The sequence below is a fragment of the Lethenteron reissneri genome, chromosome 25, assembly GCF_015708825.2.
Source record: "Lethenteron reissneri isolate LAM-NWPU_2019-01 chromosome 25, ASM1570882v1, whole genome shotgun sequence".
NCBI lineage: Eukaryota > Metazoa > Chordata > Hyperoartia > Petromyzontiformes > Petromyzontidae > Lethenteron > Lethenteron reissneri.
In genome coordinates, this window is record NC_083803.1 from 18,511,919 (window position 1) to 18,525,878 (window position 13,960).

A 13,960-nucleotide genomic window follows, 5' to 3' on the forward strand; every position below is an offset into this window, starting at 1 on the left:
AGCCTGTAGTCTATGTAAACCCAGTATGTAGTCTATGTAGACCCAGTATGTAGTCTATGTAGACCCAGTCTGTGGTCTATGTAGACCCAGTCTGTAGTCTATGTAGACCCAGTCTGTGGTCTATGTAGACTAGTCTGTAGTCTATGTAGACCCAGTCTATAGTCTCCCCGTGTGGGGGGGGGGGGGGTGCACCACCCTCCAGCACCGGAAGCTATTTAAGGCGTCTGGAGGCCGTTACAGCTGCAGATGGCGATGATGGCGGTGGCGGTGATGATGATGAAGAAGATGTAACGGGATGCGCGTCTCCATCACTGGCATCACGGCACCGCCAGCACCACCATCAACATCCGAACACCGCCGCAGCGTCTGTTCGTCGGCCAGGGAGGGGACAGAGACGAGAAGACATCGCCTCCTTCCCTCTCTCTGCCTCCCTCTGTCTCTGTCTCTCTCGCGTCTCTGCGTCTCTGAGTGATACAGCGAGACGGGTGAGCGAGCGGTGCAGGCGGACCGAGGAGTCATCCGCCACCACCACCCACACCACCACAAACCACCACTACTCACCACCACCCACCACCACTCACCACCACCACCATCACCCACACCACCACTACTCACCACCACCACCCACCACCACCACTCACCACCACTAACCACCACCCACACCAACCACCACTCACCACCACCCATAACCGACCCCTTCTCACCACCACCACCCACACCACCACCACCATCCACCACTCACACCACCACCACCACTCACCACCACCACCATCCACCACCCACACCACCACCACTCACCACCACCACCCGCACCACTCGCCACACACACCAACCACCACCCACCACCACCACCCATTCCACTCACCACCACCCACACCACCACCACTCCCCACTCACCACCACCACTCACCACCACCACTCACAACCACCACCCACACCACTGACCACACACACCAACCACCACCACTCACCCACCACCACCACACACACCACTCACCACCACCCACACCACCACCACTCAACACCACCCACTACCACTCACCACCACCAACCACTCACCATCCACACTCACCACCACCACTCACTCACCACCACTCACACCAACCACCACTCACACCAACCACCCACCCCACTCACCACCCACACTCACCACCACCAACCACCCAACACCACCAACCACCACCAACCACTCACCACTACTCCCCACCAACCACCACCACTCACTCATCACCACCACCACCCACACCACTCACCACCCACACCACTCACCACCCACACTCACCACCCACACTCATCACTCAACACCACCCACCACCACTCACCACCACCAACCACTCACCACCCAAACCAACCACCACCACTCACTCATCACCACCACCACCACTCACACAAATCACCACCCACACCACTCACCACCCACACTCACCACCACCACCACTCAGCACCACTCATCACTCAGCACCACCCACCACCACTCACCACCACCAACCACTCACCACTACTCCCCACCAACCACCACCACTCACCACCAACCACCACCCACACCACTCACACCCACACTCACCACCACCACTCATCACTCAACACCACCCACCACCACTGACCACCACCAACCACTCACCACTACTCCCCACCAACCACCACCACTCATTCATAACCACCACCACCACTCACCACCACCACCCACACCACTCACCACCCACACTCACCACCACCACCACTCATCACTCAACACCACCCACCACCACTCACCACTACTCCCCACTAACCACCACCACTCACTCATCACCACCACCACTCACACCAACCACCACTCACACCAACCACCACCCACACCACTCACCACCCACACTCCCCATCACTCAACACCACCCACCACCACTCACCACTACTCCCCACTAACCACCACCACTCACTCATCACCACCACTCACTCATCACCACCACCACTCACACCAACCACCACTCACACCAACCACCACCCACACCACTCACCACCCACACTCCCCATCACTCAACACCACCCACCACCACTCACCACCACCAACCACTCACCACTACTCTCCACCAACCACTCACCACTCACTCCCCACCAACCACCACTCACTCATCACCACCACCCACCACCACCCTCGCCTCTATCTCCCCATCTCTGCCCTCTCCCCTCCCCGGGATTCTCTCTCGTGTCATCTCGGCGTCGTGTCCCGTCTCCCTCTGTCCATCTCACTAAGTGCGGGGTCCTCCTTTCTCGTGCCGCTGCCTTATTCACCTTCATTCACTTGGATTCGCAATCGCTTCTTCTCATCCCCTAAATGTGAATCGTTTGTTTCGGATTAATTTATTTGTTCGTGCGATTGCTGCTGCTGCCGCCGCCGCTGCTGCTGCTTCTACACGAGGCGTGTGCGCGTTTTATCCCGTCTCCCTGTTGTTAAAGCCGTCTTTTTATTGTTGTAAGAAACGTAGTAGATATGTGAACGTGTTACAAAAAAACGTGCGTCTGCCATTGTAAAAAGCCACGACCACCAACATCACCACCACCACCACCACGGACCTTGTCCAACCTCATCATCATCTCCAATCCCCTCTCTTCCCAATCCCCAATCCCCCCGTCCCCCTCGCTAGATCGTGGATTACTCTGTGATTTAAGAAGGAAAGAAACATAATAATTTGCGGTCAAATCCGAGCCGGTGTCCCGAGCAAGAAGAGCGGAGGAGGAGGCGGCGGCGAGCAGCAGCAGCAGCCATGAGGTGCGGTCCAGACCCGGGACATTCGCCCACACAAACACTCCACATGCAACATACAACATGCAACATACCACATGCAACATGCAACACGCCACATACAACATACAACATGCAACATACAACATGCCACATGCAACATGCCACATGCAACATACCACATGCAACATACCACATGCAACATGCAACATACCACATGCAACATACCACATGCAACATACAACGTGCAACATACCACATGTAACATACCACATGCAACATACAACATGCAACATACAACACGCAGCATACCACAACATGCAACATACCACATGCAACGTACCACATGCAACATACAAAATGCAACATACCACATACAACATGCAACATACCACATGCAACATACCACATGCAACATACAACATACCACATACAACATACCACATGCAACATACCACATGCAACATACAACATACCACATGCAACATACCACATGCAACATACAACATACCACATGCAACATACAACATGCTACGTGCAACATGCAACATACCACATGCAACATACAACATACCACATGCAAAATACATCACACCACATGCAACATACAACATGCAACATACCACATGCAACACACAACATACAACATAATACACGCAGGGACACGTTACATGTACATTGACACACACACGGACCATGGGCTCGTCGTCGCACGGTTCTGCGTGACTCTCTACAGATGCTGAACATTCGGAATGCGCCGTGTACACGTGTGTCTTGGCTATATACATAGCCACTTACCATCGACACACATGTGATGATGTGACATGCGTAACACATGTGGGTACAAGGGATGATTCGTGCTCGCCTAGAACAGTTAATTCTGCATTAATATACACGAATCGTTACGGATTGATGCATTCCGGACCCGGGACACTCTAAACACACAGTGCATGTACTGCACGTGTACACCCACCCCTGTTCTACATACACATACTGGGCTACATGGACACGTTTCTATATAGACATGTTCATCCACGAATACATGCCTACTGTGTTTACTTAATATACACATGTTCGTGAATGGATACGCAATTACTGTGCATCAAATATCGTGAACAGTGCATTTCATAGCCACCTTCACTGCATGATACGGGATGCATTGCATAGTGCATACCCAGTGCACACACGATTTCCTGTAGGTGTGCACGGGTAGTATAATATCACATTACCCCCACACACCCACACACTGCTTGTGTGCACGAACTCTGTGGTGTGCTTGAATACGACATACTTGGGTGCATGCTCCTTCCTGCGCGTGTGTGCACATGTGCAAGTGGAGCCCAGGGGTCCTTCACGTATTCATATTATCGAGACCTGTCCCTCGTCCATACGTTCTGGAAGCACAATTCTGCATTGACAGACGCAGATGTATGTGTTGCATAACACGGCAGAGTACCGTCGACGTATAGAGACTACGTTAATACGGTGCAGTAAAATTGGAAAAGCGTAGAAAAATTAGTGCATATATACCATGTGAATCTGTCAACGATGTGTATGTAACATGCCATGTGCTGCATACATACATACACGCATAGACGCATTGTTTGCATGTGAATAGGACATTATATATCGCTATATACTAATGGCCAGTATACACTGTTAGTGTGCAGTATATAAAGTGTGTGCTGTAGTGGAATCACTGAATACGCACGTGTGGGACACACGCTTGGTGTACTGTGTTGATGGGAGAGCAGTACGTGTGTTTGTGGATTAAAGATTCCCCCATGTGTGTTCATTATACAGTGCAGCTTTACTGCAGCATGGAGCTCGCATGTACTGTAAGCATGGACACTGTAAATCAAATTCGATACAAGCTCGTTAACGAATTATTAAATGTGGACATTTCAAATGGCTTCACAGCACAGAGTTACAATACGGAATATTGCGTACGATTAAGACATTTTACTGTACTGATCAGAGTAGTAAGGTATGGCCACGTAACCCATTTTGTGACCGTACATTTAATTGAAGTGCTGCACTGCAAGTCAACAAGGGGCAAAATGATTGTGGGTGGAGGAAGGGGCTTGGGTTAGATTCCTCTACACAGCAGAGGTCGCAACCGGGTACCCGATACCCGTACCCTACCCGATACCCGGCTAGCCGTACCCGGCCGGGTACGGGTACCCGTTTGCGACCCTGGTGCGGCCGGGTACGGGTACGGGTAGACCGTGAGTCACTGGTGAGTAACTGTTTGTCACTCATTTCCCAACGTCTTGTCTCTTCTCACAATTCAAGTTCCTAGAATCAACCCACCCGCGCCTGCAACATGGCTTCATCCCAGAGGTCGCAATCAGGTACCTGATACCTGTACCCTATCCGTACCCGGCCGGGTACGGGTAGGGTACGGGTACGGCCAGGTACGGGTACGGGTACCCGTTTGCGACCCTAGTGCGGCCGGGTACAGGTACGGGTAAGGAATCAAAACCCGTTTGCGACCTCTGCTACACAGCTGCCTTGCTGTGTTGGACTTGGTATGTTCTCAACTTCTCCCCCTGTTCTACGTGGGTCTCCTCCGTGGCACTCTGATTTCCTCCCAGAGCAGAAACTAAAATCCCCTAAGTACACTAACTAGTCTTAGCCAAACATCAGAATGTTGAAAATTCATCTGCAAATTACTCAATTGGGATTGCACATGGCAAGGCCGTAGCCATGGAGTCAACATTGGGGGGGAGCAAATCTTCCAGGGGGTTTGGGGGGTCCCCCCCCCCCCAGAAAAAAAAATCTAAATTTGAAAACGAATTTCCTGCCTAAAATCTTAAAAAATGCATTAACACATAGGGTGGACTTTTTATTTATTTTTACAATAATGTCTAATAGTGTATTGTATTACATTGCTCTGTTTTATCTTTTCTTGTTTCATTGTATGTAATGGCAGAGATTATGGATTAATAAAGTACAACCATAACAACAATCATACAAACAGAAATATTTTTATAGCAATATATTGGGGGGGGGAGCATTTTGAGCATATTTGAATATTGGGGGGGGATGTCCCCCCCCCAAATTATATTATAATTATGGCCTTGGCACATGGCAACGTTACCCACTACTTCGAAAACCTTGCAGGACTCGCACGTGAAAAATGTGAGACTTGGCGATCCTTTCCAGCAATAAACAAGCACAAAAATGAAACCCATTGACAATTCCGTAGCAAAATACTTGGACTGCTTTGTTAGTTGGACTTGGCAATCATCTGCAAATCTGAGCGCGTTAAACAATTAGCAAGGTGTGTGAGCGATGGTGCCCCGGGCAATGTTTTCGCGAGCCCAGCACAAGCACCACGGGTGCTCACTTGCAATGCACGGTGTGTATTTACTATTTACACAAGAAGGTTGGCCTACCCAGGAGGGAGAGATGAAAGGCGTGCAATTGCAGAGGGCACTAAAGGGACAGTAAAATGGCAAGTACAAAAATACTCCACTGTATGTCTACATATAGCCATGGCCAGCAGGGAAACGGCACACAATTGCAACGAGCCGCTTACAAATCGGGATAGTGGGGCATAGTTTTTGACCAGCCGGTGGACCCGAGTGGACCCAAGTGGTGGTCTAATTTAATCAATCGCCTTGTGCATTCTTGAGGCATTTGCTCATTTCAGTGTCCAAATATAGCACATTTTTCGAAGAACACGTTGCTCTGTGGTAAATTGTACAACTGCAGTTTAAGATGCTCAAAAAAATCATGATCCTTCTACCAGTCTCCATATCTGTCAACCCATACTCTTTACTCATATTCTTGTACAGGGAAATTGAGTTTTCAGGTCCATAGGGCGTACAGCCGTTCCAATACGGGCAAATGTTTTTGTCTATTTGTTTGTGCTCCTCCCTTGTGATGAGACTTTGTGGGATGAACATTGAGATTTGTAAGGGCACGGGGTGACCAATAAGGTCTGAATTGGACTGTAATAAGGTGGGCACTGATAAGGAGTTGACAGCTATGATTCTCGCACCAGTCAATACTGTCGTAATAAAGTAATAAGGAGACGGTGTGTTCCACCACATTAAAAAAACGATGTAAAGCAAAATTTAAATGCATCGCTGTATCAGTCTTAAAACCCAAAAATGTTTCGGCAGTATTTGTTTAGTAAACTCTGGACTGATTTTCGGACCGGTTAATGTAGCTCATCGGCAACATGTATACTGTAAAATAAATGCAGCTTTGTTATCAAGTGTTATAAGAAAGACCTCTTCATGAACATCGTGGGGCACGTTTAATTACCCTGAAAAGCACGAGTGCATTTTGGTGGGAAGGACCCAGTGAGGAGGAAAAGTGTTTCTTCGTGCAGGACAAGGATATTGAGGAAGCTTCGCCTCTCAGGCCATTGACATAGGGCCCTTTACACTTTTGGGAACGGCCTCATGAAATGGGGCCAAGGACGTGGTACGGTTTTTAGTGCTTCTTTTTTTGTGTGGTCGTGGTGGTGGCATGTGCTGCAGTGACCATACCATGGTTAGGTAGCTAACCCTGCGAAAATGTGACACATCCCTGTAAAAATATCTCTGCCCCACAGCAGCTGACGACAGTTCTTTGGCGCGTCTATTTTAGCTGCCCCAGCGACCTCTTAAAACCCTGTGATGCCCCGTGGCAAAATTTGCCATGGGGTTGTGAATTAATTGTATAAAAAAAGGTGGCCACGGTACTGTTTGCTCCCTTGGAGTTGTAAGGACATTGGCGATTAATATATTTGTTAATTTAATGATTTATTATCTTAACAATTTAGTGTCGAGCATCTGTTAGGACACTGTTAAGCGTGTTGGCAAAACCATTAAAAGTTGTTTTGTGTTTGGCAGTGCCCTTCCTTCTCTTGTGACATGCAGTTAGTGTCAATATTATTTCTTGTGGAATGCTTTTTTCCTGAGTTGCGATGGCTTGGGGGAGGTCAGGGTTGGGATGGAGTTGATGGTTATGGACTTTTCAGTTGGCTGCTTAGGCTTTGGTAGATGTTGTACATGTGGTGTCTGGTAACAGGAGTTGGCCACCACATTCCAGACGGCTCGCTTGAGGTGTGTCGCTGTGCAGTTAATTGACGTAGAAGGCGTTTGCCCCAAATTTGCTCCCGTCACTTTGTCCTCGCCAAGTTGTTCGAAAGTGTCAATGTAATCCCGTAAATATCGTAAGCGTTGTGGTTTGATGTGGGTAGAGTGATGAATGACAATGGGGATTGGGGTTGGAAAGTGGTTCAAATAAGAATTCAACATATTTAATAAATAAATAAACGACATTGACCCTAATATGCCATGCTTCTCAATCAACTTCCCTCTCGCCTGCGTGTGGAACAAAATAACCCAGAAGCACATTTCTTAAAGCGCCCACATCATCCATGTGTGACCACGGAACAGCGTTTAGCGATTTGTAAGAAAGGCTGTGAATCATACTTGTGTTTATTTTGGACATGTCCAATGTGGGAGTAATGAGGAAAAAGCAATGCATACTAATTTTTCTGTGGATCAAGGATTGCTGGTCTGGCAGACACAGTTTAGTTTATACTCCCAGAAGTTTTGGCTTCCAATCTGGGGGGGTATATGCTCCCACAAGTGTTGCCTCCAGTGACTTTTCAGTACTATTAGACCCCCCAAAAGTTTGGAACGTGGAGGCACGCATTCTTGTTGTGTTCGTTAATATTCATAAACCGTATCGGCGTAAATGCAAAACAAATGTTTTGAAATTGTGCACGCAATGTAAATAATAACCCTTGCTGAAGGCTACACGAGTTGAACATTAAAACGCGCAAGAAAAACGCGTTGACTAGAACGCTCGTCACTTTCATATCTCTCTCGTGTGTCGTACTGTATATACTATATATTTTTTTGCGTGAAAGTATACTCTCAGACAAACTGGACACCCCTGAGGTGGTTGGGTTTCTTCAGGATCGGAGCACTTGGGCTGGCACCACCAGCATCGTGATGCTCTGAGATCCTGGGTTTGAGCGGCCTGTGATTAAATCAGGTTCCCAACTGTTAGTGAGTTGTTGGTCTCATCCGTGACACAATGACTGCATTTAAAAACAAATGTACAGTATTACATTGAAATTGTTTTAAAGCGTTCGTGACTGCAGGGATTCATAATCTCGGTTCTTTCGGTAAAGTCACGTAGAAGGAAAATAATAAAATAAAACAATTAAATTCTCACGACGTTTCGACTGCAACACAAAGCAATCATCATCAGATGTGAAAAACACAGCAAGAAAATGTTCTTGCTGTGTTTTTGATTGTTTTATATTTTTATTATTTTATCGTTTCCCATCTTCATGACTTTACCGAAAGAACCAAGAATATTAAAACTGTTACTTATTTTTTTTTAAGAAAGTTCATCTTTGGGAATATAAAAAAAAAAGAATGAAGTGCTACGGCCACGTGATGCACACCCCTCTCGCAATGTGCGTGAGAGAGAGAGCAGTAGCAATCCTCGTCTGAGTTAGAGGTCACATAAAGGGAATCCCATAAGCAGTGTTGATCTCTTTTGACATACTGCTTGCTCTGAGAGTTATGAATTGACACTCAATGATTCTGATAACACACTTGAATTAGAATTTGAAAAATATGTATTACTATATATCTACCAGAATAAATATTAGATGCAGTCATGTATTAATAGATGAATTAATGAAAATCGTTACTGAAAATTCTTCAAATAACTTACAACCTTCGATTTGTAGCCCTTGCAAACAATTTTTCATTTTGGGAGTAGTTAATTATATATGAATTTATTCTGTACGTATGTGCAATAATGCATGTATAGAGGCCTGTCAACGTTTATAAAGGGATATTCAGAGTACGTACCGATTCAGTTTATATTGGGATTTATTTATAAGTTGGTCATGTTTATTAATAATCTGAAAAATAAGTCTGGTATTAGGTCTGTGTGATTGTTATTTATTAAATGATTAATTGTCTAAACATTCTGACCTCTCCTCGGGCAAACAATTGCGAACGCATGTAACCTGCACACAAGTATCGCTGTACTAACGATTGTGATAAATATGGAAACTGAGACTACCCATGGGTCTTGGAGGCAGGAGTGGTCATCTATTTATGCCCATTTCCAAATGAAGCACAATCAATAATCATCATGTGCAGAGGCGTCATGCTTGCACAGGAGAACACTGATCCGTGGTGATATCCATAAGTTTACACCTCCTATCCGTAGGCTAATAATTATGGAACATCTACATCATGGGACCTCCTTTGCCAGTACCAAAATATGAGAATAGGTTTTCCCCTTTTTTCTGGCAACAAAACAGCTGTGTTAAGATGTTAAAACACCAAACTGAAACCTTTTACAAGGAACCATGTCTGCATTAACCACAATACCAATCAGTTTCAAAGACAATGCATATATTGTCAGAGTGTGTTTTTGATTTGCATTCTGACCACAAGTATTGTGGTTAATTCTAAATTATGGAAAACCCACGGATAATAGGATACTTTCTATAAGATTAATTTGCCAGACGACTTCTCTTGTTTGTGAAAAAAAATCACAGATAATAGTAATGGCGTCTTCGTGTCTTTCTGTCTCCTTTTTGTGTGTCTATCTCTGTGATTCTCTGTATCTGTTTGTTTCCCTTTCTTTGCCGCGTATCTCTTGTTATTGCCGCGTATCTCCTGTTGTCCATGAAAAGATCATGAGCATCGGTAAGCAAGATTGCTATGCATTATAGGTAAAAATCGCGCATAATAGTAACAATTAGGGCCAAAGATAGGTTTTCTATAGCCTCCACTGATAATAGGAGCCATGGGTAATAGTGCCGTGGATTAGAGGAGTTCTTTCTTGTATTAGTTGGCATAAGTATTGTGCTGTATGGGGTCAAATATCCTATTGGGACCCTTCGGGGGAAATCATCTGAAGCTTCAGTGATGCTTCTCATGATTAATGAATAATGAGCATTCATGAATAATGGGAACACTGATTTTTCTCAAAGTAATCGTATTTAATTTTCGATTTAAAGCTTTCGTGACTGCAGGGATTCATCTTCTTGGTTCTTTCGGTAAAGTCACGTAGAAGGGAAGTAATACAATTATTATTTATTATTTTTATTATTTTATTACTTCCCTTCTACGTGACTTTACCGAAAGAACCAAGAAGATAATCGTATTTAAGTTACGACGTGCTCGGCAGCAGAGGGCAGTGCATATACATCTATTGTTATACTGTACTTGACATCTATGTTCCCACATCTGTGCTCGCTGCCTTGACCAAGTCGCACTGACCCAACATGGTGAAGTATGACCAAATACTCCTCACGACCCATGGGGAGGCCCTCATCCAGCAGTGGATTGACAACAGAGCTGTACATGTACACGTTTATTTTACTGTGACCATTTAAATACTGTACAAGTACTCTACGTGAAATTGCATGGTATGTTTATTGGTTTGACCCAGGCCTGTAGACTTTTTAGTTGAAATGGGGAGGCATACAACAAGTTAGGGGGTGGGAGTGCAACACAAGTTACACAAACTTGACACATGTTGAACCCTAAGCATAACATATAACGATACGATCTGCTTCAGTCTATCGTGCATTCTGCTCTGGCTCTATCCCCAATATAGACAAAGAAAGATCATTTAAAAAAAACTACCACGTGTTTTAAATTTTGTACAACATTTATTTTTACTTGACTCCAGGAATTTAAAATAGCGGTTGTATGTAAGTATGTCAAGCTTAATTTGTACCGCACGTAGCCAACCGTGCTTATCAGAGTTGCTGAACCTTCGACAAAGGGTGGCTCATCTTAGAGCCCCCTACAATCCTACAGGGCTGGTTTTACCTCCTAAGTGTGGATATGGGGGGGGGGGAGCATTAAACTTCAGGCGTCGTGCTGGAATTTGTAGTTACGTTTGTTGTCCCAAGTGCCAAAAGCTGACACGGGTGCGGGGGGTCCCTGTCTTTCAAACCCCAGCGGTTCTGCCCATTCCCCCCCAAGCAGCGAGCAGAGTATCTGCCAGGCCCGTGCCTCCGTCATGATCTACGACGACACCAACAAGAAGTGGGTGCCGTCGGGAGGCTCGCTGGGATTCAGCCGTGTGCACATCTACCACCACACGGGCAACAACACCTTCCGCGTCGTCGGGCGCAAAATCCAGGACCACCAGGTGAGTTGCATGATGTCACGATTGCACATGCCCTGCGACTGGGAAGGGTGATGGAGCGTGGCGGAGGAGGAAGGGTGATGGAGCGTGGCGGAGGAAGGGTGCTGGAGTGTGACGGAGGAGGAAGGGTGGCGGGTGGTAGAGCCTGGCGGTGGAGAAAGGACGAGCGTGGAGGAGGAGGGTGGGAAGTGACAAAGTGTCGGTGTAACTGTGCTTTTTCTCAAAGTTGTTTATTATTTGTGATGTTTGCTACAGATTCTTTATTTTGAATGGATTTCCAGTTTTAGATGCCTCTCCACTTTTGATTGGTGCGGTTTCATTAATTTTGTTGGATCGTGCAACGTGGATTTAGTTATTATATGGAGGTAGCTTTCCATTTTTCTGCCAGTCTTACTTGAAAAATAACTTTTCTTAATCGCTGGGTTTAAAATAATGTACCGTATTTTTTATGGTTATTAAGTGAGGACTTCACAATAGTGCACATTTTCCAGGCTCAAAATGCGTTAATACAATTCCTTCATTACGAGCCAAGAGCCTCTTGGGACTAAAAGTCTCTTTTTCAAGGGAAATTTGGGTCAGATATGAATACATCGTAACGGTAAACTTGGTCCGGTGATACAAATAAAAACGCAGCATTTAGAACGTTATAAGAGAAAACATTGTAACAGTCAAACTCATGCAAACTCGGACTCGTATTTTCATTCCCAGGGCCCATGAACGATTTGGGCCTCAAGACTGTGGCACTATTGGCCCTGTATGGGTTGAGTTGCCGCTTGCCCCACATGTCCATGTCATCTTCTTGGTTCTTTCGGTAAAGTCACGTAGAAGGGAAATAATAAAATAATAAAAATAAAACATAATAAAATAATTCTCACGACGTTTCGGCCACAACGCAAGCAGCCGTCCTCAGGTGAAGACCAGGTCTGTCGGGGAGACAGCGTCTGAATGGTCTTCATCTGAGCACGGCTGCTTGCGTTGTGGCCGAAACGTCGTGAGAATTATTTAATAATGTTTTATTTTTATTATTTTATTATTTCCCTTCTACGTGACTTTACCGAAAGAACCAAGAAGATGAATCCCTGCAGTCACGAAAGCTTTAAATCGAAAAATGTCCATGTCAGTGAACGAAAGGCTGTCTTAACATGCACAGATTAGACTCCATGAAGACGAGAGCCTTTTTACAGACAGCCTTCGTAACCAAGCCAAAGACACACACACATCCCTGTTACAGTCCTACCCCTGTCAGAGATGTAGTCCCATGATGATACTCCAGTCCTACCTTTGACCCAATGAGTCGGTGTCATAATTTTTCCAGATAAGAACCCGATAACATAATAATCTATTTCACAAGAGAGACGTGTCAAAACCTAACGGACTCGGCTAAACTTTGACTTGGACTACAAAGGCCTTAGCTTCTATCAAATCTTTGAGTTGAGAAATGTGGAGAAATAAAATACGGAAAAGATGTTTTCTAGACAGAAAAAACACACTTTTGTATGCCAAATGACATCACTATTTTATGCGTATGAAGCACGCAGCCTAGTTTCAGATCCCAAGGGTCAAAATTGTCAACGTATCACTTTAGACAGCAGCAGAACATTAAGTCAAGTTTTCCAGTTTCACAATTTTCATTATAGTCGTCATCACCTACTGCTGGCTTATGCGTAGGGGGCTTTGTGTGGAAAGCCCCTCCTGATCACAGAGGAGTTGGGGGGGACGGGTGCAGTTTGGGAGTGTTGCCTAAGGGTGACAATAAATAATTTCTGCAAATGATGACGAACTCGTCAGACGGTGTTTGTATGATCTGGAAAACTCTTGAGCAGGAAGGGCTGGGATTTAGCAGGGGGCCCTCTGGGTCATTGCAGACCTTGAGTGAAGGAACTGGGGTGGTCCCAGGAGAGAGTGGAACATAGGTGTTTGGATGAGTGTGGCACGCGGGCAAAGCTTATGTTGTAGTGGGGGTTGGTGTGGGGATGTGGGGGGGGCCTGGCAATGCAAGAAGAGGGGTTTTATTTTCTTGTGTGTGTTTGTTATACACTTGCGTGTAGTAGATCAGCTTGAGGGTTTTAGCAATGGAGGAACTCGATTACTGTG

General features: G+C 45.8%; 1 protein-coding gene across 3 annotated transcripts in view; it reads left to right on the forward strand.

Annotated features, from left to right (window-relative positions):
- Positions 1–235: 235 nt before the first annotated feature.
- LOC133347372 (protein enabled homolog) overlaps positions 236–13,960 on the forward strand; it is a 32,231-nt gene continuing 18,506 nt past the window's right edge. For 2 of the 3 annotated variants that reach the window (XM_061559617.1, XM_061559619.1), the window contains exons 1-3: positions 236–485; positions 2,622–2,746; positions 11,677–11,869. In XM_061559617.1, the coding sequence (XP_061415601.1) occupies positions 2,742–2,746; positions 11,677–11,869 (198 nt within the window). In that variant the 5' untranslated portion in view covers positions 236–485; positions 2,622–2,741. Of the gene's footprint in view, positions 486–2,022; positions 2,314–2,621; positions 2,747–11,676; positions 11,870–13,960 lie in introns of those variants that run through there. The other variant, XM_061559618.1, reaches the window with a different exon arrangement.